The sequence below is a fragment of the Dasypus novemcinctus genome, chromosome 3, assembly GCF_030445035.2.
Source record: "Dasypus novemcinctus isolate mDasNov1 chromosome 3, mDasNov1.1.hap2, whole genome shotgun sequence".
NCBI classification, from domain to species: domain Eukaryota; kingdom Metazoa; phylum Chordata; class Mammalia; order Cingulata; family Dasypodidae; genus Dasypus; species Dasypus novemcinctus.
Window position 1 is genome coordinate 140,163,997 of NC_080675.1, and position 26,112 is coordinate 140,190,108.

Here is a 26,112-nt window from a genome sequence, read left to right on the forward strand (position 1 = left end):
TTTTTTGACCCATATATATGTGTGTGTAGTATTGCTGAATTAATTTTAATCATATAGCGCTTTGGCATTTTTAGGCAGTCAAATCTTTTAATCTTTTATGGGTTTTGGGTTCTTGTATCTTGCTTAGGAAATTTTTCTCCAGCCCCCAAATGATGAAAATATCTTATTTTTCTTTTAATTTCTTTATAACTTTACATTTAGATACCTAAGGTTAATTTTTATTCAGTGTAAAGTATGAATATGACTTTTTCCCCAAATGAATAACTAATTATCCCAACACATTTTACTTAACATTTTCTTGTTTGCTATTGATTGGAAATGATGTCTTTTCATATACCAAATCCTATATGCAGTTTTATTTCTGGATTTTCCTCCATTTCATTGATCTCATTCTCTTCTTTCACTTTAATTAGCATACTGGTTTAACTGAATTATAGTCTAAGCATTTGTTTTGATATTTTGGAGGGCAGTCCCCCTCATTTCTCTTTTTCAAAAAATTCTTGGGGGAAAGTGGATGTGGCTCAACAGTGTCCACCTACCATATAGGAGGTCCAAGTGTTTGATACCCAGAGCCCCCTGGCTCGTGTGGTGAGCTGTCCCATGTGCAGTGCTGCTGTGCACAAGAAGTGCCAGCCCACGCAGGGATGCCCCCATGTAAGGGTGCCCCCCGCGCAAGGAGTGGCCCCTGCACAAGGAGAGCTGCCCTGTGTGAAACCACAGTCCACCCAGGAGTGGTGCCACACACACAGAAAGCTGATGCAGCAAGATGACGCAACAAAAAGAGACACAGATCTTCAGTGCGACCTGATGAGAATACAAGCAGACACAGAAGAAAACACAGTGAATGGACACAGAGAACAGACAGGGGGGGGAGAAATAAATAAATAAATCTTAAAAAAAAAATTCTTGGGAGTCAGGATTGTAGGAAAAAGGCAGAGTAGAAAGCTCCAGGATTCAGTCCATCTACCAGAACTACTAAATGGGCAGGAACTGCCTGAATCAACTATTTTGAAACTCTGGAGTCCAGAAAACACTGTATAGCATCTAGGAGAGAGTGGAAGAGGGTGGAAAATTATGGTAACAATCAGGAAATTCCTCTCTCTGCGTGGCGGTAACCAGAGCCTATCCCTCATTCTCACGGCAGACCAGGGACCCTGCCTTATATTGCTGGTGCAAGAAAGGAACATAATAATCCACTTCCCCAAGATCTAGGATGGGTACAGGCTGACTGCTGATGATAGCTTTTGATGAATGATTTCAGATCGCTGGGGGCCTGGCTCTTAATGCAGTCATTGTTCCAACCCTCCCTGGACAAGAGTGGCATTGGAGGCTTAAAGGTGCTACACTCCCTCAGAGCTGCCAAGGACAGTTGAAGGGACGCATTTGCAGGGCAGGTCAAGAAAGCACAGCTTAGGGGAGCAGATGAAGAAATTCCTGGTGCCACACTCTCCATGGGAGCTTGGAGCTGGTCTGCACTCCCTTTGTGGATCTTGGGCCTTTTTCCTGCTGGGAAAGACTGACCTGGGAAAATTCATTCTAGAGTGCCCTCCAACCTTTCAGAATTTGTTCTCCAGGCAAAGGCATACTTGATCTACATACCCCATAGAGGGTGTTTCTTGGGAAATAGGGGGGCATTCAAATTCCTCTAGAGAGAGTAACTCCTACACAACTAGAAAGCACAGGTCAGGGACAAGAAACAGGTCTTACGAAGTGCAGAGAAGACCCTACACTTTGCATTCACGTTGGGTGGACTTTTCCTGATAGGACAGCCGACAATCAAGAAAATCTCGGTCATATCACTGCTGCCTACGAACTCAAGAAACAGATATCTCAGGGAATAAATCCCAGAGCTAACATTTTAAAATATTAAAATGTAGAGTTTACAACAAAAGGTTTCAAGACAAAGAAATAGGAAATGATGGTGCATCAAAGAAAGGGGATAAAAATCCAGAAAACACCAACAAGGAAGACCAGATTGGACATTCTGGAGAAGACTTAAAAAAAATCTTCAAGGGAAGTAGACTTGGCCCAATGGATAGGGCGTCAGCCTACCACATGGGAGGTCCACAGTTCAAACCCCGGGCCTCCTTGCCCCTTGTGGAGCTGGCCCATGTGCAGCGCTAACGCATGCAAGGAATGCCCTGCCACGCAGGGGTGTCCCCTGCATCGGGGAGCCCCACGCGCAAGGAGTGCGCCCCGTAAAGAGAGCTTCCCAGCACGAAAGAAAGTGCAGCCTGCCCAAGAACGGCGCCACGTACACGGAGAGCTGACACAGCAAGATGACACAACAAAAAGAAACACAGATTCCCGGTGCCACTGATAAGGACACAAACAGTCACAGAACACACAGCAAATGGACACAGAGAGCAGACAACGAGGGGGAGGGGAGAAAAATAAATAAAAAATAAATCTTAAAAAAAAAAACAACTTCAATACTTTCAAGGAGATGAAGGAAAATAAAGAGAAAGAACTAAAGGAAAAGCAACATGTTATGTACAAGGGAGTCTCAATTAGACTGAGTGCTGAAAAAAAACAACTGCCAGTCAAGAATTTTATATCTGGTGAGTTTTTTTTTTTTTTAATCTTTCTTAGAGAATTTATGGGTTTACAGAACAATCATGCTTAAATACAGGATTACCATACACTACACTATTATTAACACCTTGCATTGGTGTGGAACACTTGTTACAACTGATAATAGCACTTTTTTAAAAAAGCAATTTTATTGAAACATAGTCACATACCATACAATTCATCTAAAGTATACATTCATTGGCTTCTGGCATAATTACAGAGCTGTGAGTTCATCACTGCAATCAGTATTTGAGCATTTTCATTACCCCAAAAAGAAAAACCTCCTACCCTTTAGCAGTCACCACCCAACCCTCCATCACATCTCTATAGATTTATTTATAATTTTGTATATATGAAGTCAAACAATAAGTACTACTTTGTGTCTGGTTTCTCTCACTTGGAATCTTTTTACAACTGATGGAAAAATATTAATATATTGCTTTTCCCTACAGTCCATAGTTTGCTTTAGGTGCATTTTTGCCCAAATACTACCCTATTATTAACATCTTATAATATTAATGTACATTTGTTCTGATTCGTGGAAAACATATTCTTATATTTGTTCTATTAGCCACACTCATGGTCCACAAGAGGGTTCACTATGCCATACAGTTTCATGTTTCACCCTTTACTTCTTATAGTGACATAAATAACCTTAAACTTCCCCTTAAAACCACTATCATGTCTATATATAGAGAACAATTTTTAAAATTTTCTATTAACTACAGTCCATGGTTTAGAGTTCACTGTGTAGTGTAGTTCCACTGATTTTTAAAAAATCATTATTCTGTTACCAAACACACAACCTAACACTTCCCCTTTTAACCACATTCAGCTATATATTTCAGTGCTGTTAATTACATCCACAATGTTGTGCTACCATCACCAAAACAATTCCATCATTCCAAATAGGAACCCTGTACATTTTAAGCCTTAACTTCCCAATACCTACTACACCCACCCCACCAACCCCATGGCAATCCATAGTCTAGATTTTGCCTCTGTGAGTTTGCTTATTCTAATTATTTCAAATCAGTGAGAGCATACAATATTTGTGCTTTTTGTGTCTGGCTTATTTCACCCATCCAAAGAGACTATTTTTTAAGAAATGAGGGAGAGAGGAAGACCTTCCCAGATAAACAAAAGCTGAGGGAGTTCATCATCACTAGACCAGTCCTAAAGAGAATTCTTTAGAGTGAAAGGCCATTAGACAGTGGTTCAAACCGCCATGAAGAAATAAAGACCCCTGGTAAAGGTAACCATTTGGATAATTATAATGTCAATACTATTGTATTTTTGGTATGAACCTTAACTTCTTCCTGCAGAAGCCAAAACGCAAACACAAAAAGTAAAGATAAATCTATGGTTTTGGACATAAAACTTACAAAGATATAATTGGTAATAAATATAAGTGAGGGGGGATAGAAGGCATTAGAATATGTGTTTCCAATACAATGGTTTTGTTTTTAAGGGTTTACTTTATTTCCCATTGTTTGTGCTCGCTATTTGCTCTCTGTATCCATTCACTGTGTGCTCTCTGTCTGCTCATCTTCTCTTTAGGATGCACTGGGAACCAAACCTGGGACCTCCCATGTGGGAGAGATGCTCAAGCACTTGAGCCACCTCAGCTCCCTGATTTGTTGACTCTCTCATTGTCTTTCCTCTTCGTGTCTCCTTGTTGCATCATCCTGTTGCCATCAGCTTGCCACGCCTGCCTGTCATGCAAGCTGCTTGTCTGCTCCAGGAGGTACCAGGAACTAAACCTGGGACCTCCCATGTGGTAAGCAGGAGCTCAATCGTTCAGCCACATCTGCTTCCCCAATACAATGTTGAATAACAGTAGTGACAGTGGCCATCACTGTCTTGTTCCTCATTTTAGAGGGAACACTTTCAATCTTTTACTATTAAGTATGACATTAACTGTGGGAAGTTCGAGTCAGAGGATTTAGGCAAGAAAAATAAAAGGCATCCAAATGGAAAGGAAGAAGTAAAACTTTCCCTATTCGCAGATAACATGATCCTATATAGAGAAAATCCCGAAAAATCCACAACAAAGCTCATAAACAAATTCAGCAAAGTGTGTGAGGGGCAAAGAAAGAACAATAAGAAGAAATCAAGAAAAAAATTCCATTAACAATACCAACTAAAGGAATGACTATCTAGGAATACATCTAACCAAGGAAGTAAAGGACTTGTACACAGAAAACCACGAAACATTGGAAAAGAACATTCTGTGTTCATGGATTGGAAGACTAAATACAGTTACTATGTCAATTCCATCTGCGACAGAAGTTTTTTTGTGGATCCTAGAAAAGAGCATGTTCTTAAAGCTAATCAGTACCTGTGGGTGTGGGACCCTTTGATTGGATTGGATTCAGTTGGGGGGACTTTGACTAAATTACTTCAGTGAGGTGTGACCCAGGGAGAGTCTTGGTCCTCTTGCTGGAATCCTTTAAAAAAGAAAGAAAGATACAGAGACACACCAAAAAACACAGCAGAGACAGAGAAGCTCTGAGAGGCTGAGAGAGAGGTCACGGAAAAAGAAGAATGAAAGTAGAGGACTCACACTTCCTGATCTTAAAACTTATTACAAAGACACAGTATCAAAACAGCATGGTACTGACACAAGGACAAAACATATAGAGTAATGGAATAGAACTGAGTGTTCAGAAATCAACCCTCCCATTTATGACCAACTGATTTTTGACAATGGGGCAAAGACCGTACAACTGGGAAAGACAATTTCTCCAAAAAAGATATATAAATGGGTAAAAAGCATATGAAAAGATGCTCAAGATCATTAGCCATTACAGAAGTGGAAATCAAAATCACAATGAGATACCATTTCATACCCAGTAGAATGGATGCTATTTAAAAAATGGAAAATTACAAATGTTGGAGAGCATGTGGAGAAATAGGAACACTCATTCATTGCTTGTAGCAATGTAAAATGGGCAGCTACTGTGAAGGATAGTTTGGCGTTCCTCAGAAAACTAAATACAGAATTACCATATGACCTGGCAATCCCACTTCTAGGTATATCCCCAAAAGAACTGAAAGCAGGGACTTGAACAGGTATTTGCCCATTGATGTTCACAGCAGCATTATTCACAACTGTCAGAAGAATGAAGCAACCCAAAAGTCCATCAACAGTTGAATGGATAGACAAAGGTGTATACACACAATGGAATATTATTCAGCCATAAAAATGAAATTCTGATATATGTGACAACATGGATGAACATTAAAGACATCATGTTCAGTGAAATAATCTGACACAAGGACAAATAATATATGATCTGATTAGAAATAATTAGAATAAGCTAACTCAGAGAGTCAGAATCTAGAATTTAGGTTACCAGGGGATGTAGTGGGGATAGGGAATATGGGTTAAAGTTTAAAATGTACAGGGTTGGGCGGTGGACTTGGCCCAGTGATTAGGGCGTCTGCCTACCACATGGGAGGTCCGTGGTTCAAACCCTGGGCCTCCTTGACCCGTGTGGAGCTGGCCCATGCTCAGTGCTGATGCGTGCAAGGAGTGCCGTGCCACGCAGGGGTGTCCCCTGTGTAGGGGAGCCCCACGCGCAGGGAATGCCCCCCGTAGGGAGAGCCACCCAGCGCGAAAGAAAGTGCAGCCTGCCCAGGAATGGCACCGCAAACACGGAGAGCTGACAGAACAAGATGACGCAACAAAAAGAAACAGATTCCTGTACCGCTGACAACAGAGGTGGACAAAGAAGACAGAGAAGACGCAGCGGGTGGACACAGAGAGCAGACAAACAGGGTGGGGGGGAAGGGGAGAGATATAAATAAATCTTTAAAAAAAAATGTACAGGGTTCCTATTTGGAATGATGGACATGTTTTGGTAATGGATGGTGGTGATGGTAGCAAAACATTGTGAATGTAATTAACAGCACTGAAATATATATCTGAATGTAGTTAAAAGGGGAAATGTTAGGTTATATATTTGGTAATAAAATTCTTGGTCATTCTCATGCAGTACATTCTCTTCTAGATTAATTCTAGAATAACTAATTGGCTGTTATGTTTTTCAAGTTGTCTTTTTTTTGTATTTTAATTGGACAACTCTGAACAGATTTGGGAAAAATTGATAGCTTTCCAATACTGAATTCAACAGCAAATTATACCTTCCATAAAGTACAGTAATTTTATTTATATAGGTATTACACATTTCATGTTTTGCTCCTAGATGTTGTATGTTTGCTTTATGGTGCATTAGACAATATTTTTCACTGCTATTATATTTGGTTATATTTGGAGGAAAGCTATTTAAAAAATGTTTATCTTATTTCTTCCCACCTTCCTGGTTCAAATAAGTTTCAGTGATAGGAGATAATCTCATTTATGTGAATACTGAATTTTATTTATTCTTCTGCAGTATTTTATCTTTTCTTTTCTTTATCCTCTGGCATTATTAGAATATCCAGAATACTGTTGAATGGCACAGGTCTTAGCATACTTCCTTTTTTTTTTTTTTGGTTTAAAGTCATTTTATTGTTCTATGCCTTAGCTGTCAGTTTTTAAAAAAATTATTTTAAAAGAAGCTTTAGATTACATAAATGTTACACTGAAAATATAGGGGCTTCTCATATACCCTACCCCTTCCCCCCAATACTTTCACCCATTAACATGTTTCATTAGTGTTTCTCTTCTTGATCCTGACTTTAAAGGGAACAATTATAATGTTTCACTGTTAGGTATGATGTTTACTATAGCTTTCTGATACTCTATCAAATTAATTAAATTTCCTTCTACACCAGCTTCCTATAAATGTTTTGGTTTTAAGACACTTTGGGTATTATATTTTCACAAATCCTTCCTGGATATTTATCAAGATGACTGTTCATTCATACATGTCAATGAAAAACTAAGTTGATAAATACTTAGGTATTATCAGTTTCCTCATGAGTCGTAAAAATCTTTCCTTAACAAATCTCTCCCTTGAATGGCAGAGAAGATTGTAAGGGAAAATGTCTGTAAACAAGCTACTCTTTAGGGTATATAGGTAGGGAAAAGGAGAATTAACAGGACTGCCAAAGTAAGGAAGGCTTTACTATGATGGTGAGTACTTTAGCATATTTTAAGATGGGGCTTTTCTTTTCTTTTTATAATTCTGGGAATTCTGAAATTACTTTGATCTTTGCTTTGCTTCTTCCTCATTCCAATGCCTAGCCTTAGACTCTCTTCTTAATCTTTACCCCTAGGCAGATTTCACACTTTTAGAAATGGGGTATTCCTGGCATCATCCTAGAGGCAAATTTCATAACTTATCATTTCTGCAAGAGATTAACCACTCCCCCCCAAACACACTATGTTTAGCCCAACTATTTCTTTATTTTTTTAAGATTTATTTTTTATTTTTCTCCCCCTCTCCCTCGCTCCCAGTTGTCTGCTCTCTGTGTCCATTCGCTGTGTGTTCTTCTGTGACCACGTCTATCCTTATCAGCGGCACCCGGAATCTGTGTTTCTTTTTGTTGCATTATCTTGTTGTGTCAGCATTGGGCCAAGTCCACTTCCCACAATTATTTCTTATGTAGTCTTTTAATTTAATTACCCAGCTAATTACACCTCAGCCTGCTTCTCTGGGTTTCACAGAATAACACTCATTTTAGCAACTGCTTTCTCTTGTGACTATTTTGGAGGCTATACATTCTATATATGGGAATCTCCATCAGTCCTATCTTACTTCCTGGCTTCCAGCAAGGTCTAAAAATTTCTGACTGGGGAACAGATGAGGCTCAAGCAGTTGAGCACCAATCTCCCTCATGGGAGGCCCAGGTACAGTCTAAAGAAGACAAACAAAAAATGAGCAGATGAGCAGATACTGAGCAAAAATAAAGGGGAAAATATGAGCAAAAGCAAAGAGCAAAGAACAAGCAGACAATAAGCAAAAATAAACAAGCGAGGCTCAATGTGGTTCAAGCAGTTGAGTGCTACTTCCCACATGAGAGGTCCTGGGTTTGGTTCCTGGTACCTCCTAAAGAAAAAAAAGCACAGAGCAGACAAAGAATAAAAACAATGAGTGCAAACAATGAGCAAAAACAGTGAACAAACAGATGAGGGAGCCATCTTGGGGGGGGCTGCTGATCATCTTATGGCATGGTTTTCTATTCCCAATGCTATAATGGAATTACTATTCTCAGATTTTTTTCTGATACAATTTGTTGTCATTTTAACAGGATTTTGAGAAGGAAACAAGACAATGTGTTATTTTAACATCTTGAGCCAGTGTCAAGGTATTGCTATAAAACAATAACAACAAAACTGGACTTCCATGAACATGGTGGACTAGAAAGACACAGGACTTTCTTCTCGCTCAAAAGAATAGCTAGAGAACAGACAGAAATGGCCTAGAAAAATATCTTCTAGGGTTTAGGACACCAGGGGAAGGCTAAACCCTCACAGAGACCAGTTAATACATGGCAACTGATTTTGGTGAGAAAGAAATCTTGAGTTGGACTCTTTAGGGCTTTGTAACTGTAAGCTTTTACCCCAAATAAATATCCTTTATAAAAGCCAACAGATTTCTGGTACTTTCCATCAGCACCTCTTTGGCAGACTAATACACGACCCAAATAGATTTATAGATTAAGTGCATTACCAAGCAAAATTCCAACAGCCTACTTTACAGAATGGAAAAGGCAATTACCAAATTCATTTGTAAATGAAAGTGCACCTGAATAGCCAAAAGCATTCTAAAAAAGAAGAGTGATGTGGGAAGAATTTCATTGTCTGTCCTTGAAACATATTACAAAGCTACAGTGGTCAAAACAGCATGGTATTGTACAAAGAGAGACACATTGATCAGTGGAATAGAACTGAGAGTCTGGAAATAAATCCTCACCTCTACAACCAATTGGTTTTTGACAAAACTACCAAAGTCATGTTAATGGGACAAAACAGCCTCTTCAATAACTGATGCTGGGAGAACTGGATATCCATATTCAAAAGAAAGAAAGATGACCCCTATCTCACTCCCTATAAAATAATCAATTCAAAATGGATCAAAGATCTACATATAAAAGCAAGGACCTGAAAACTACTAGAAGAAAATGTAGGGAAATATCTTCAAGACCTTGTGGTAGGTGGTGGTTTCTTGGACCTTATACCCAAAACACACTCAACAAAACAAAAAATAAATGGGACCTCCTAAAAATTAAACACTTTTTCACCTCAAAGGACTTTGTCAAAAGGATGAAATGGCAGCCAACTCGATGGGAAAAACACTTGGAAATCACATATCTGATAAGGTTTTAATATCCACGATATAGAAAGAGATGTTACAACTCAACAATAAAAAGACAAAGACAATGGGCAAAAGACTTGAATAGACATTTGTCCAAAGAAGAAATACAAATGAAACACAGGAAAAAATGTTCAACTTTACTAGTGATTAGGGAAATGCAAATCAAAGCTACAGTGAAAAATCATTTCACACCTCTAAGAATGATCACTACTGAAAAGACAGAGAATTACAAGTGTTGGAGAGGATGTGGATAGATAGGAACAATTATTCACTGTTGGTGGAAATGTAGAGTAGGGCAGCCTCTGTGGAGGACTGTCTGGCATTTCCTAAAGAAACTGAATATAGATTTGCCATGTGACCCAGTAATACCACTAACTAGGTATATCCCAGAAGTACTTAGAGCAGTGACACATACATCTGCGCACCAACGTTCATAGCGGCATTATTCACCACTGCCAAAAGTTGGAAACAATCCAGGTATCTATCAATCAATGAATGGATAAACAAACTGTGGTGTATTCACACAACAGAATATTATGCAGCTGTAAGAAAAAGTGAAGTCCTAAAGCATATGACAACACAGATGAACCTGGAAGACAGTATTTTGAGTAAAGCAAGCCAGACACAAAAGGACAAATACTGTATGACTGTGCTACTATGAACTAAATATATTGTGTAATCTCATGGAGTTAAAAACTTGAATATGGGCCACCAGAAAATAGAATGAGGTTTGAGAATGGAAAGCTGAGGGTTAACCTGTACAGAATTGGCAAAAAGGATGTGTGTTTGTATTCGGAAATGAACAGAAAAAGTGAAAGCACAACATAATGTTTGAACTAGCAGTACTATTACACGGGTATGACTGGTTTAAAGGGAAAGTCTAAGATCATGTGTATTACTAAAAGGAAAGCTAAAAAAATGTAACATGATACTGTACAGCACAGTAAACCCTCAGGTGAAATATAAATATGGGTAAAATTGCATATTTAAGACTTTTTCTTTGGAACAACTAATATATGTTAATACTACAAGATGTTGATATTAGACAAAAAAACCCATTATGCTAAGTGAAAGAAATCAGACACACAGTACTACATATTGAATGACTCCATTTATATAAAATGTAAATATGAATTAATTTATAAAGGTGAAATTAGACTAGTGGTCACGTAAAGCTAGAGAAGGTTATAGGGATTGAGAGATGATTGCTAAGAAGTGTGGGATTTTTCTCTTTGGAGTAATGAAATTGTTTTAAAATCTCTTGTGGTGATGCATAACATTATGATTATACTAAAAGCCACTGATTATATACTTTGGCTAGATCATATGGTATGTGATATATATATCTCAAATAAGACTGCTTAAAAATTTTAAAAAGAGACTGAACATGCAAAAAAAAAAGATATGTGCTAAAGTAAGAATAGCACAATGTTAATACCTGTAGAGTCTAAATGGTGGGTTCATGAGCATTCACTATACAATTTAAATTTTTCTGCATATTTGAAAATTTTCACAATAAAATTTGGAAAAAAATTTTAAAAACTTGATATAAAAGGGAATAGAAGAGTTAACTCTTAACTATAGAATATGAAGGCTGTGTAGGGAAACGGACTTTGGCCCAGTGGTTAGGGCGTCCGTCTACCACATGGGAGGTCCGCGGTTCAAGCCCCGGGCCTCCTCGACCCGTGTGGAGCTGGCCATGCGCAGTGCTGATGCACGCAAGGAGTGCCGTGCTACACAGGGGTGTCCCCCGCGTAGGGGAGCCCCACACACAAGGAGTGCACCCATAAGGAGAGCCGCCCAGCGCGAAGGAGGGAGGAGCCTGCCCAGGAATGGCGCCGCCCACACTTCCCGTGCCGCTGACGACAACAGAAGCGGACAAAGAAACAAGACGCAGCAAAAAGACACAGAAAACAGACAACCAGGGGGAGGGGAGGGGAATTAAATAAATAAAAATAAAAAAATCTTTAAAAAAAAAAAAAATGAAGGCTGTGTAGAGGGTTATAAGAAACAGAATTTTTACATCGAGACATTAGATTCTCTATACATAAAAAATTAACATGAGATTGTAAGTTTACTTGATTACTATTCATTTAGTGCCTTCAATGGGTTAGATCTTATACACTTTAAAATTATTTTAATACTTAAAATAATTCTGGGAAACGGACTTTGGCCCAGTGGTTAGGGCGTCCGTCTACCACATGGGAGGTCCGCGGTTCAAGCCCCGGGCCTCCTTGACCCGTGTGGAGCTGGCCCAAGCGCAGTGCTGATGTGCGCAAGGAGTGCCCTGCTACACAGGGGTGTCCCCCGCGTAGGGGAGCCCCACGCGCAAGGAGTGCACCCATAAGGAGAGCCGCCCAGCGCGAAGGAGGGAGCAGCCTGCCGAGGAATGGCGCCGCCCACACTTCCCGTGCCGCTGACGACAACAGAAGCGGACAAAGAAACAAGACGCAGCAAAAAGACACAGAAAACAGACAACCGGGGGAGGGGAGGGGAATTAAATAAATAAATTAATTAAAAAAAAAAATCTTAAAAAAAAAATTCTATTAAGTAGGAGAGAGAAAAGCAATGTTAAGGAATGGTCTTTCTGATATTGGTGATTTGTGTTGACTTTTTCTTGGTCATTGTAGTCAGTTTCCTTCCTTCCTCCTTTCCTCCCTCCCTCCTTTCTTCCTTCCTTCTTTCCTTTCTCTCCCCTTCCCCGCCCTCCCCCACAGTTGTCTGCTCCCTATGTCCATTTGCTGTGTGTTCTTCTGTGTCCACTTGTATTCTTGTCAGCGGCACTGCGAATCTGTCTCTTTTTGTTGTGTCATCTTGCTGGGTCAGCTCTCCATGTGTGCGGCGCCACTCCTGGGCAGGCTGCACTTTTCTTGCACGGGGGGCTCTCCTTGTAGGGCGCACTCTTTGTGTGTGGGGCTCCCCTACATGGGGCAAACACCTGTGTGGCATGGCATTCCTTGTGCACATCAACACTGTGTGTGGGCCAGCTCATCACATGGGTCAGGAGGCTCTGGGTTTGAACCCTGGACCTCCCTCCCATGTGGTAGGCAGATGCTTTACCTGTTGAGCCAAATCTGCTTCCCTGTAGTCAGTTTTGTTGTACTTTTAATTTTTTAATTAATTCCTCTCCCCTTCCACCCCTTCCCCAGTTGTTTGCTCTGTGTCCATTTGCTATGTGTTCTTTGATGTTTGCTTGTATTCCTGTCAGCGGCACCCGGGAATCAGTGTCTGTGTTCTTTGATGTTTGCTTGTATTCCTGTCAGCGGCACCCGGGAATCGGTGTCTTTTTGTTGTGTCATCTTGCTGCATCAATTCTCCATGTGTGCAGCACCACTCCTGGGTAGGCTGCACTTTTTTTTCGTGCAGGGCGGCTCTCCTTGTGGGGCACACTCCTTGCATGTGGGGCTCCCCTACACAGGGGACACCTGTGTGCCATGGCACTCCTTCTGTGCATCAACACTGCTCCTGGGTCAGCGCACCACATGGGTCAGGAGGCTCTGGGTTTGAACCCTGGACCTCCCATGTGGTAGGCGGACACTCTATCCATTGAGCCAAATCTGCTTCCTCTGCTGTACTTTTTAAGGAATCATCTTTTGGTTTCATTGATAAGAATCTCTCTTTCTGGTTACATTGATTTATGCTCTATCTTTATTATTTTCTTCCCTGTTTACTGAGCTTTGATCTCATTTTTCTAGCTTAAGGTGGTACCATAAATCATTGATATTATTCTTGTAATACAGCATTTAAAACTTTAAGTTTGCATCTAAGCATAGTTTAGCTATATCTTACAAAGTTTGATATGCTGTATTTTCATTCATTTAAACGATATTCTCATTTTCCTTTTGAGTTTATCTTTGACTTATAAATTACCTGGAAGTGTGCTGGGGTTTTCCTTGATAATTAATAGCAATTTTAACTAAATTCCATTGTGGTTAGAGAATATGCTTTGATGTTTCATAAACAACTTTACTGACATGTTTTACATGGCAAAAAATTCACCCACTTTAGCTGTACAAGTCTGTTTTTTAGTAAATTTACTCAGTTTTAGAATATTTCTATATTTAGGACATTTTCCTCATCCCAGTGACATCTGTTTAGAGTTCATCTGCATTCTTGTTTCCAGTCTCAGGAATTCATCTACTGTCACAATAGATCTGCCTTTCCTGGACATTTAGTATAAGTGGATTTCATATACCATGTGGTCTTTTGTGTCTGGTTTCTTTCACTAAGCATAATATTTTTGAGGTTCCTCCATTTTTTTAAAGCATCTATCACTTCATTCCTTTGTATTCCTGAATAATAATCTCTGTATGGATATACCACATTTTATTTATCTATTCACTGCTTGATTAAAGTTTGGGTTGTTTCCATTCTTTGGCTATTGTGAATAATGCTACTATGACTATTTGCATGCAAACCTTTGTATGGGTTACGTTTTCATTTCTCTAGGAATGAAATTGCTAAGTTGTATGGTAAATTCATGCTCACCAGTTTAGGAAACTACCAAACTCTTTTCCAAAATGCTTATATCATTTTATCTTCCCACCAGCAATATATAAAGGTTCTCATTACTTGAAATCCTCACCAACATTTGTTATTGCCTGTGTTTTGGTTTATAGCCATGCTAGTGGGTGTGAAATGGCATCTTGTTGTTTCAATTTGCCTTTCTCTAATGGCTAATGATGTTCAGCTTCTTTCCATGAACTCACTAGCCATTCACATATCTTCTTTGATGAAATGTCTATTTAAATCATTTGCCCATTTTTCACAGATTGTGTTGTCTTCTGAGTTATGAATACTTTTATCTTTTTTATGAGTACTTTTTCATACATGAGATACAAATTTTTTGTTTCTGATCTGTCTTTTCACTTTCTTCAAACTGTTGAATGCCAAAGATAGAGAATTCTGAAAGCCACAAGCAGCAGCAAAGCGTTATACACAAGGGAGCCTCAGCAAGATTAGATTCCGATTTCTCATCAGAAATCAAGTAGGCAAGAAGGCAGTGGGGGGAAGCGGACTTGGCCCAGTGATTACGGTGTCTGTCTACCACATGGGAGGTCCGTGGTTCAAATCCCCGGCCTCCTTGACCCGTGTGGAGCTGGCCCATGAGCAGTGCTGATGCGTGCAAGGAGTGCCGTGCCACGCAGGGGTGTCCCCGCGTAAGGGAGCCCCACGCGCAAGGAGTGTGCCCCATAAGGAGAGCCGCCCAGCGTGAAAGAAAGTGCAGCCTGCCCAGGAATGGCACCGCACACATGAAGAACAGACACAAGATGACGCAACAAAAAGAAACACAGATTCCCATGCCGCTGACAACAACAGAAGCGGACAAGGAAGAAAACGTAGCAGATAGACACAGAGAACAGACAACTGGGGCGGGGGCGGGGGGTGGGAGAGAGAAGAAAAAAAAAAGGCAGTGGGTGACATATATAAAGTACTGAAAGAAAAAAAGCTAACCCAGAACACTGTATTTGGCAAAAATGCTTTCAAAATGAGGGCCAGTTTCAGATATTCCCAGATAAACAAAGGCTGAGGGAGTTTGTAACTAAGAATAGCCCTTAAAAGATGCTAAAGAGTTCTGCCTGTACTATTGTTTTTTTGTTGTGCCAGCTCCATTTTTTTTAACTTCCTTTAATATCTAAAAGGCAAATGCATAAAATACAATGATAAATCAGTGATTTTAGACTTATAATGTATAAACATGTAATGTGTGACCAGGACTACATGAAGGTGGAGGTGGTAGAGGGGTATAGAAACACAGTTTGTGTGTATACTACTAAAGTTAAGTCAGTAACAAACAAGACTGTTATATTTAGGATGTTAAATTTAAACTCCACAATAACTACAAATAAAGTATCAGAGAACATGCAAGCTTATAAAGTTGCCCAGGGATAGAAGGCAGGGGGAATGGAGAATAATGCAAAATGGATGTAAGGGTTTCTGTTTGGGAAGAGGGGAGTTTTAGAAATGGAAGGTGGTAAGGGGATCACAATATTGGGATTAATTCCATTGAATGGTATGATAATTAAATGCAATACATGATCCTGGATGGTATCTGGCATGGGAGGAGAAAAGGCAAAAAGGGAAACTACTGGGACATATGAAAAAATTGAAATATAGACTGTATGCTTTATATCAATGTTAAACTGCTTGAACTTGGTACTTCTGTGTTTACATAAGTGAATATTCTTGTTCTTGGAAATGTACAAGGCACTATTAAGTGTTCAAGGAGCATGATGTATACAATCCACGCTCAAGTGTTCAGAAAATGGAGATAGATATAGCAAGTGTGGCGAAATATGGAAATTGATGGACCTAGGCATCTGGGGAAGGGGTAATGGTATGTTTCAATTCTTTTTGTAATTTTTAAGTCTGAAAGTATTTAAAAATAAAAGTTTAAATAGTTTAAGTTTTTACATTTAGTTTTCTGATCCATTTTGGGTTAAATTTTGTGCATAAGAGATTAAGTTCATTTTTTTGTATGTGGATAGCCAATTATTCCAGTACTACTTATAGAGAAACTGTTATTTCCCCATGGACTTGCCTCGTGACTTTTGTTGACAATTAGGTGGCCATAAAATTCAGGGTGTTTTCTCTACTCTCAATTTTATTCCATTGATTTATTTGTTTTCTTTATGCCACTGCCACACTGTTTTGATAACTGTAGGTTTATAGGTTTTGAAATCAGGAAATTTGAGTCCTCCAACTTTTTATCTTTCATTGTTTTGGCTTTCTGGGTACATTTATTTTCCATTTATTTTACAATTAGCTTGTCAGTTTCTACAAAAAAGTCCCGACACCTTCTGAAAGTTTTTATAGGGATGAACTGAATTTAAAATATATCAATTTTGAGCAGATCTGCCCTCTTAACACTGAATCTGCCAATCCATGAACATGGACTATCTCTCCATTTGTTTAAATCTTAAAATTTCTCTCTGCATTGTTTAAAAATTCTTCAGGATACACTTTTACTTTGATCCTTTTTAATTCATTGGTTTGTTTTATAGCTCAAGATACAGTTTTATCTTGATAAATGTACCATGTGACCGTGAAAACATGTATTCTACAACTGTTGAATATATGCTCTATAAATGTCAATTAGATCAAGACGGTTGACAGTGTTACTCAGAACTTCTATGTCTTAATGTAATTTTTTTAATCTGTTCTATCAATTGTGGAGTCTTAAAATCTCACTACTAAGATTTCAGAACTCCTTTTAATTCTTTCATCTTTTGTTTCATTGTCATAAGTGTGTCATCACTTTCTGATAGATTTACTCTTATCAGTAGGAAATGTCACTCCATCTCTAGTAACATGCTTTGTCTTGAAAACTATCTTCTGATATTAAAACAGCCACACAAAATTTCTCATGCTTACTGTTTGCATAGTACTTTTTCTTATCCATTCACTTTCAACCTATCTTTTCTTTATATTTTGGGGCAGATTAGATGATCATGTCACCTCACCCCCCCCCCCCCCCCCCGCCCCAGACGTGTTCAGGTCTTATACATGGTTGTGCCGTAAAGACAGTCTGCTATTACCCTATTTGGATGAGGCCAAATTGAACCAGAGTGGCCTTAATCTGAGGTCACAGGAGTCTGTGTAAGCTAAGGAAATTAGGACACAGAAGGAAACAAACAGATTGCAATGTGACAGAAGTAGAGACTGGGGAAGTGGATTGGGCTCAACTGACAGAGTGTCTGCCTACCACATGGGAGGTCCAGGGTTCAAACCCAGGGCCTCCTGACCCATGTGGTGAGCCGGCCTACACGCAGTGCTGATGTGCACATGGAATGCCGTACCATGCAGGGGTGTCCCCTGCGTAGGGGACCCCTACGCACAAGGAGATGCCCTGTAAGGAGAGCTGCCTGTGTGAGAAAAGTGCAGCCTGACCAGGAGTGGCACAGCACACATGGAGAGCTAACGCAGCAAGATGACGCAACAAAAAGAGACACAAAGATTCCCAGTGTCGCCAACAAGAATGCAAGCGGACACAGAAGAACACACAATAAATGAACATAGAGAGCAGACAACTGGGGGGCAGGGGAGGGAAGAGAAGTAAAAACTAAATCTTTAAAAAAAAAAAAAAAGAAAAAGAAAAAGGAGGTAGAGACTGATTACCAGCAAGCCACCACCTAAACACCATAGACTTTGGAAAAGGCATGGCATGAAGATATCTTCCTTTTGAACTTCTAGCCTCCATACTGTGAGCCAATAAATTCCTGTTATTTACAAGCCAACCAGTCTGTGCAATTTTGTTATAGGAGTCCAGGTAAACTAAGACAAATTTAAAGTGTGTTTCTTGTAGGAAGTTACAATTTTAATGAACTTTGTCAATCTTTGCCTTTTAACTGAGGTGTTTGGATGACTATCATTTAAATTATTGATATGACTGGAGTTAGGTCTAACATTTTCTGTTCTCCATTTTGTTCTCTTTTAGATTATTTGAATATTTTTTAATTGGCCTTTTGGCTACACTTCATGTATTTTTTTAAGTGGGTACTCTAGGGATTGCAATATAAATATCTAATTGTTCACAGTCTACTCAGAGATAACATGTATCACTTTATACAGGTCTCTTTACTACTTACCCTTCACTACAGTTATAAATATATATTTTCATATGTGGAAAAATTCACCAGATAGTTTTAAAATTTTTGATTTTGAACAGTCATAAGCATTTTAAGAAATTTAGGATGAAAGAGTAGTCTTTTTTTTTTAAAAAAAAATTAACCTGCTATTTATTATTTTCCATTTCTGAAGATCCAGGTTTCCTTCTGATATCATTTTACTTTAGCTGAACAACTTTCTTTAGCATATCTTACAGAGAAATTCTGCTGGTTGTGAATTCTTTCTCTTCATCTGGAAAAATTTTTTTTTTTTTTTTACCTTCAACCCAAAGAATATTTTCACTGGATAAAGAATTCTGTATGGACAGGTCTTTTCTTTCAAAGTTATTGTTACACTATATACTTCTAACTATGGATTCTGACAAGGAATCTGTTGTCATATGAATCCTCATACTACTGTATGTAATATGTCATTTTCTCTAACAGCTTTCAAGATTTTTTTTTTTTAATCTTTGGTTTTTAGCAGTTTATGATATGTGTAGGTATGGTCTTCTTTGAGTTTATCGGGTCTATAGTTTGATGAACTTCTTTTATCTGTAAATTTCTTTTACCAAATTTCGGAAATTTCAACCATTACTTCTTCAAATATCTTTTCAACTTCAATCTATCTCTTCTTCTTCTGGAACTCCAACTACATGTATATTATACCTTTTAATATTGTCCAACAGGCCCCTCAGGCTCTGTTCATTTATACAAGTCTTTTCTCTCTGTGTTCTTCTGACTGGATAATTTCTGTTGATTGACCTTCAAGTTTACTCTTTCCTCTGTCATATTTTTCTGCTATTAAGCCCATCCAATAAGTTTATTTTATACTATACTTCTCAGTTCTAAAATTTTCATTTGTATATAACCTTTTTTTAAAAAAAACCTTTTCCATTTTTAAAAAAGATTTATTATTTTTTAAAAATTTCTCTCCCATTCTTCCCCCCCCTCCCCAGTTGTCTGCTCCGTGTCCATTTGTTGTGTGTTCTTCAATGTCCGTTTGTATCCTTGTCCATGGCGCCAGAAATCTGTGTTTCTTTTTGTTGCATCATCTTGCTGCGTCAGCTCTCCGTGTGTGCGGTGCCACTCCTGGGCAGGCTGCACTTTTTTTGCGTGGGGTGGCTCTCCTTATGGAGGGCACTCCTTGCACGTGGGGATTCCCTACGTGGGGGACACCCGTTTGGTACGGTACTCCTTGCGCTCATCAGCACTGTGCATGGGCCAGTTCACCACATGGGTCAGGAGGCCCTGGGTTTGAACCATGGACCTCCCATGTGGCAGGCAGATGCTCTCTCCGTTGAGCCAAATCTGCTTCCCTTCATCCATTTCTAATGTGTTTTCCTTTACCTTAGGGAGTCTAATTACAATAGCTGCTTTAAAATTTCTGTATAACTCCAACATCTGAATTAGCATCTGTTGATAGTCTTTACCCTTGAGAACTGGTCACATGTTCCTGGTTCTTTATACAGTAAGTAATTTTGAATTTTATCTTGGTCATTGCGAATGTTATGTTGTGTAGGCTCTGAGTAACTATTATAATCCTTTGGAGAATGTTGATCCATTTGTTTTAGCAGGCAATCAACCTGGTTGAGAATGTACTTTTTGTTTTGCTTCTTATAGGGAGTGGTTCAACTCTCAGATCAGTTGTGTAAGTTTTTTCTGTACTAGCTTGTATCTATTCCTTGTATGCCTCGCTAAAGGTTAGGCTGAGACTTGTGTGGGCTCATATAGAGAAATAAGGACTCCCCTTTCTCTGTCTCTCTCCTCTCTAGGAATCCTCTCAAACTCTATCCCACAGAGGCCAATTTCCATGGTTTTCCTGTCCAAGAAACATGGGGTTTCTCTTGGGTTGCCATGCATGCAGTGACTGATACCAGCCCACTGTTCTTAATTTTGGTATGAGTGTAGGACTTCAGACTAAGTGTTATATGTCAGTAGGACTGTGCTGTCTGTATAACATAATAAATTAATCATTTTCTTCAGACTTGAGGAAAAGTGATAAACTTTGGAGACATAGGATGTACACTTTAAGGATTAAAATATTTTTATAAATCAATTGTGAGCAATGGACTTTTAAATTAAATGTTGACTTCCCAGTGTAAAACTCTAAGAATAAAAGTAAGTTCTCCAGGAAAAAAAAAAAGGGGAAACTTACCTTGGCATAGGTTGCTTTCCCTAGTTTTGACCCTCCCTACAATCTGCCTGCTTTTTAAGAAACCTTAGGTAGCTTTTTTTCGGTCTGGAGTTTTTAGCTGTAATTCCTGGGAGAGATGGTCTATAGTGACCTTCTGTCACCACAGTGGAGCCAGAACGCTCACCTTAGTTTTTCAAGAATATTTTTGCTGAGTATAGACTAATAAGTTGGCAGTCATTTTCTTCTGACACTTTAAAAATGTCTTTCTGGTATCTTCAGACCTCCATAGTTTCTGATGAAAAGTCAAGTATCAGTATCTTATTTGTTTTTCCTTTGAAGATTATTTTCTCTGGCTTAAGATTTTCTCTTTGTCATTTATCATTTATTTTACTTTAGGTCCCTAAGTGTGGTATTTTCTTTGTATTAATTCACTTGAAACTTGTGGAATTTCTAAAGTCTATGAGCTGACATCTTTAATTATTTTGAGGACCTTCTTAGAGATTATCTTTTCAAATATTCCTTCTATCCCATTTTCTTTCTCCTGGAACTCAGTTATGTGAATGTTAGACATTTTCACTGTGTCTCATACTCAATTCCATATTTAAAATTTTTTTCCCTCTGGGCTTTTTGGATATTTTCTATTGGCTTCCCATCTAGTTTACTAATCTTTCTTTTACAGTGTTTTCTTTTTCTTTTTTTCCGAAGATTTTTTTTTCTCCCCTTCCCCTCCGGCCATTGTCTGCTCTTGTGTCCATTCGTTCTGTGTCCGCTTCCATTCTCGGCACTGGGAATCTGCATCTCTTTTTTGTTGCATCATCTTGCTGTGTCAACTCTACATGTGTGTGGTGCCACTCCTGGGTGGGTTGTGCTTTTCTCGCACAGGGCGGCTCTCCTTGCAGGGTGCACTCCTTGTGCGTGGGGCTCCCTTATGTGGGGCAAAACCCTGCATGGAATGGTACTCCTTGCAAGCAGCAGCACTGCGAATGGGCCAGCTTACCACACAGGCCAGGAGGCCCTGGGTTTGAACCCTGGACCTCCTACATGGTAGGTGGACACTCTATCAGTTGAGCCACATCTGCTTTCCTTTTACAGTGTTTTCTATGCTGTTAAACCTGACGATTGCATTTTTTATTTCATATATTTTTCAGTTCCAGAATTTCTATTTGGTTTAATAGACTGCAATTATGTGGTGGAATTTTCCATCTTGGTTGCTATTTTATGTATATTTTCCTCTTTTTTCTCAAACATATTATAGCTATTTCATAGTTCCTTAGCAATTTGAATATCTGAATCACCTCAGGGTTTGTTTCTTTCTTCTTTTTTTGTCTCTTGGCATAGGTATTTTTGATTGAATGGCAGACACTGCAAAGAAAAAAACTGTAGAGACTCCAGCTGATGTTTTACCCCTCCAGAAACGGTTCCCTCTTTCTTGTGGCAGGTACAGAGAGGTTGATTATTTTAATCTAATTGCAAAAGGAGCTGAGTCAAGCCTGAGCTGTAATTCTGGTTACACTCAGTCTACCTGCGGTTTGCCAGTGCTCCTAAGACATAACTCTGCAGGCCTTTGACTGAGGACTTGGTGTGTTCACCAAATCTCCCTCTGGCAGCTCATGAACTCTAGACCCGTGTTCCCTGTACCAAGAAACTGTGGAAACTATGGTCTATTTTTCAGAGACTTTATCTTACTAGATTTCTGTCTCATTCAGGACTGACATTTGGAAAATGTCTTGAAGGGGAAACCTCCTGTGTATTTGAGGCTCCTCAGGTCTCTAATTCTGCCTCTACAGCTCCACAGATTCCCAACACTCTGCTATCCCCATGCCACCATCTTGTAGTCTTCTGAGAAGGCAAAGCCTGGAGGTGCAGCTTCTTGCTTTGTGCTCAGAATTAGCAAATACTATTAGGGAAAATGTGACTGAAGAAATGGCGTTCACATCTGCAATTTTCTCCTCTCTTACTCCTCTACTTTCTAGCTGCTTCAGCAGTTGTCTTATGACTTTAAACACGTATTTTCTATATTTCCTCTAGCTTTTTGCTCTTGGGAGATATGTAAGTATTTTACAGGCTACTCCATCCTAACCAGGAATAGAAATTCCATGCCTCATTGGTAATTTTTAAGGACATGAGGGACTTTGTATCTGGAAAGAAAAATCTGCATTTTTGAAGGGAATCTTGAACCTCAGTAAACACTTTCACATACCATTAATTCTCACTTCAGTTACATATTTTCTTTCAAAATTGAAGTATAAACATAACCTTACTTAGTGAATTTTCTTCCCTTTGAAGTTATTCTTCCAGTGTAGATTCTGACACTTATAAATCTTATACATCCTAGGAGTCCTTTTTATAAAGCCATGTTTAAGGAGTCTGGTTAAAATAGACATCATAGCAAGTAAAAAGATTTTTGTACAGGAGGTGAAAGGTAAAGTAGTAGCAAATACCAGTAACACTTACCTTGGATGATGTGGTATACGTGGTAAATCTTGAATACCATTTGCTTGCTTTCTCTGCAACTCCTTTTCCTGCAGTGAACATACTATTCCTTAAAACATCTAGTTTAGGTGCCAGTAGGGCATCTAAATTAAATGAAGGTGATGAATAGGTTAATGTATCTTGAGATTCTTCTCTAAATGGACAAGTAGGTGAGAAGGCTGGAGAAGACCAGAGTCTATCCCTTGGTCTGTCCTCACTTTTTGTATAACTTTTAGATTTAGTAAGTCTCACTGGCCTAGGAGAATTAGGAGGAAGGCTAGATCTTCTACATTTCTTGACCAATGTTGGACTTTTTTTATTTGTTAATTTATCATCACATGCCTTTTGTAAATCAATGCTTGGTGTACGACTTGTCAAAGGACTGCTCATGTTATTCATATACATCACAATTTCTTCAGCTAAATCACGCCTAGCAGAGGGTGCTGAAATACTTTTATCATCTTCATCCTCCTCTTCCTCTTCTTTGTGTTGCTGTTCATTCTCAGCAACCAAAAGAGAGAGGGGATCAAATCCTGTTGCAACATCAGTTTTTTCAAAAGGTTTTTTTGAAAAGCTGCTGTTCATGTGTTGAATCCTTTTCAGATTTTGTGTAGCAACACATCCCACTTTTGACCCATCTGTTTCATTGTCTAAGTCTTCTAAGTCAAAAATAACAGGAGAATCCACTTTATCTGCTAAACAGTTAGAACCATCAAAAGGTGTGTCATCATCACTGGATTCCTTTTCTAGACTGTCTCTTTTTGATCTTAAAGGTGGTTCTTCAATATCAAGAATATTTGGTCTTGTGCTTTTTGAGACAACATTTGATAGAATTTTTACATCGGCTCCCAATTTTTCAGATATCTCTCCAGGATTTGCTTCCTGGTTAATTCTATTGAGCATAAATCCCATAAGTACCCCTCCACTACAATTAGGATTTCTATTTCCCCAGGCCATTTGCTGCTGTAAATTGGGTTCATTGTCACTTTTATGCCTTTTCCTGAAGTATCTACTTGGCATATTTCTTGTTTCATTTGTATCTTCAAAAGATGACATTAACAACAGCTTAGGTGTGCTTTCTGAAAAACAAGAACACGCACTTTTAGCCATGAAAAATGTAATGTGCAAATATAAAAGGTCTCAAATATTTAAAATATTAGCAATGACAGTGATGATAGCAACCATCATCACTGTCTGCAATGATGAGTGCCTGCAATATGTCAGGCAGTATACTAGGTACTTTACTTATATTTTCCACTGTAAATGTTTCAACTTTGTTATTGGTTAAGAAAAAAGTAATACTCAAACAGATTATCTTGCCCACATTTCCTAGATCTTAAGTGGTAGAACTGGAATCAAAATCCAGGATTGACTGACTATAAAGAATGTGCTCCTTGATATTCAGGATGTACAGAATTTTAAAAAATTATAAATTTAAGGAGGTCCAAGAGTCAGCTTGTCCTACAATGCAGTTAGGAATCACACAGAGTTACCTAAATCACCTGTTTGGGGGAGTCCAGGAAATGAGAAGAGCATCCTGCAACATCCTTGGAAGAAGGAAAAGAGACTGCCCATCTGCAGTGAAGATTTGTGAGTAGAGTACTCTACACCACAGAGGCCAGTGTTCATTCCCTGCTAGTGGTGCACAACACCTTGGGAGCTGTTCCCTGGCTTGAGTGGCAAGTTCCTTTTTCCCAAAAACAGAGGAAGAGAGGGGTGGGCACCAACTTCAGCTACTGATTAGTAAATTTGGCTGGCTAAAGTCCAGTCCTAAGAACAGGTCAATTTTGAACCTGTACAAGTTGGAAAGAGGCCAGTGGCCTCCATTTTAACTCCAACCTTGGCATGAGGGGAAGCAGGATTGATTGAAAATCACAGTGATGGTAGGGACTGGCTTCTTTCCACCTAGGCTCCAGCCCCACCTGTGGCAGGAAGGAAGCTGACAGGACCTGCACCAGTACCTCCAAGCAACTCTAGTTGCTTCTGGCCTGCATGGACTAGATTGTTGGACACACCTGTGGCTCCATTCCCACCCCAGTCAAAGGAGGAGGTTGAGTTGGTGCTTTGTCAGTCTATCTGGGCAACTATGGTCAGTATTGGCCAGCACGGCTTAGTAAACTGCCCACACCTGCGATTCCAGGCTTCATCATTCTCTCCAGGAAACTACAGATGGTCTTGGCCTGCACAACTTGGACTACTACACAAGGCTGCAGCTCTGTCCCTACCCCTGGTAGGGGAGAAAGGTAGGAAAAGCTTCATCAGTTCCTGAAGCAATGTGGGCAGTTTCAGCCTCCACAGCTTATGATACCAACTACATCTTAAGTTCCTACGTTGCAATCAACAAGGGAGAAAGGGCAAGAAACAGATGAAAATGAGCAGGGAAAAAAAAACTACAAAAACAACTGATTGGCGAAACACAAGCCATTATAAAGATCCAAATTAAGCAGAACCAAGTATCAAAGAGCGGCTGTAGCAAAAAGCCAATCAAATTGAAAACCCTAGATGCTGAGACACCAACAAAAAATTACAATCCATACCAAGAAACAGAAAGATATGCCCCAGTAAAAGGGAAAAAACAAAGCCTTCAGGTGACATAAAGGAGCTGAGACAACTAATTATATATGTTCAAAGAAATCTTCTTAATAAGTTTAATGAGATGACTAAAGAGATGAAGAAGACATTAGGACAAGGGATGCCTAGTAATACTTAGTGCAGATTTCTCTTCAGAAACTATGGAGATGAGAAGACAGTGGTATGATACAATTAGGTTACTTAAAAAGAGAAAAACTGCCAGCTGAGAATTCATTATCCAGCAAAACTGTTCTACAAATGAAAGGGGAGTATGAAATATTCACAAATAGAAACTAAGAGTTTGCAAAACAGAATCCACCTTTGCAGGAAATATTAAAGGAAGCCTTAAAACCTGAAAGAAAAAGACAGGAAAGAGGCTTAGAGGAGGGTAAAGAAGAAAGAATAGCAGAAAGGAAAACCAAAAGAGTAAAAAGACACACAAAAATATGATATGACATTTGAAAACCGAAGAATAAAATGGTGG

General features: G+C 39.1%; 1 protein-coding gene across 7 annotated transcripts in view; it reads right to left on the reverse strand.

Moving 5' to 3' along the window:
* DENND4A (DENN domain containing 4A) overlaps positions 1–26,112 on the reverse strand; it is a 179,597-nt gene that overhangs the window by 30,273 nt on the left and 123,212 nt on the right. For all 7 annotated transcript variants that reach the window (XM_058294365.1, XM_058294364.1, XM_058294362.1 and 4 more), the window contains one exon: positions 23,040–24,136. In XM_058294365.1, coding sequence (XP_058150348.1) covers positions 23,040–24,136 — 1,097 coding nt within the window. The remainder of the gene's footprint in view (positions 1–23,039; positions 24,137–26,112) is intronic.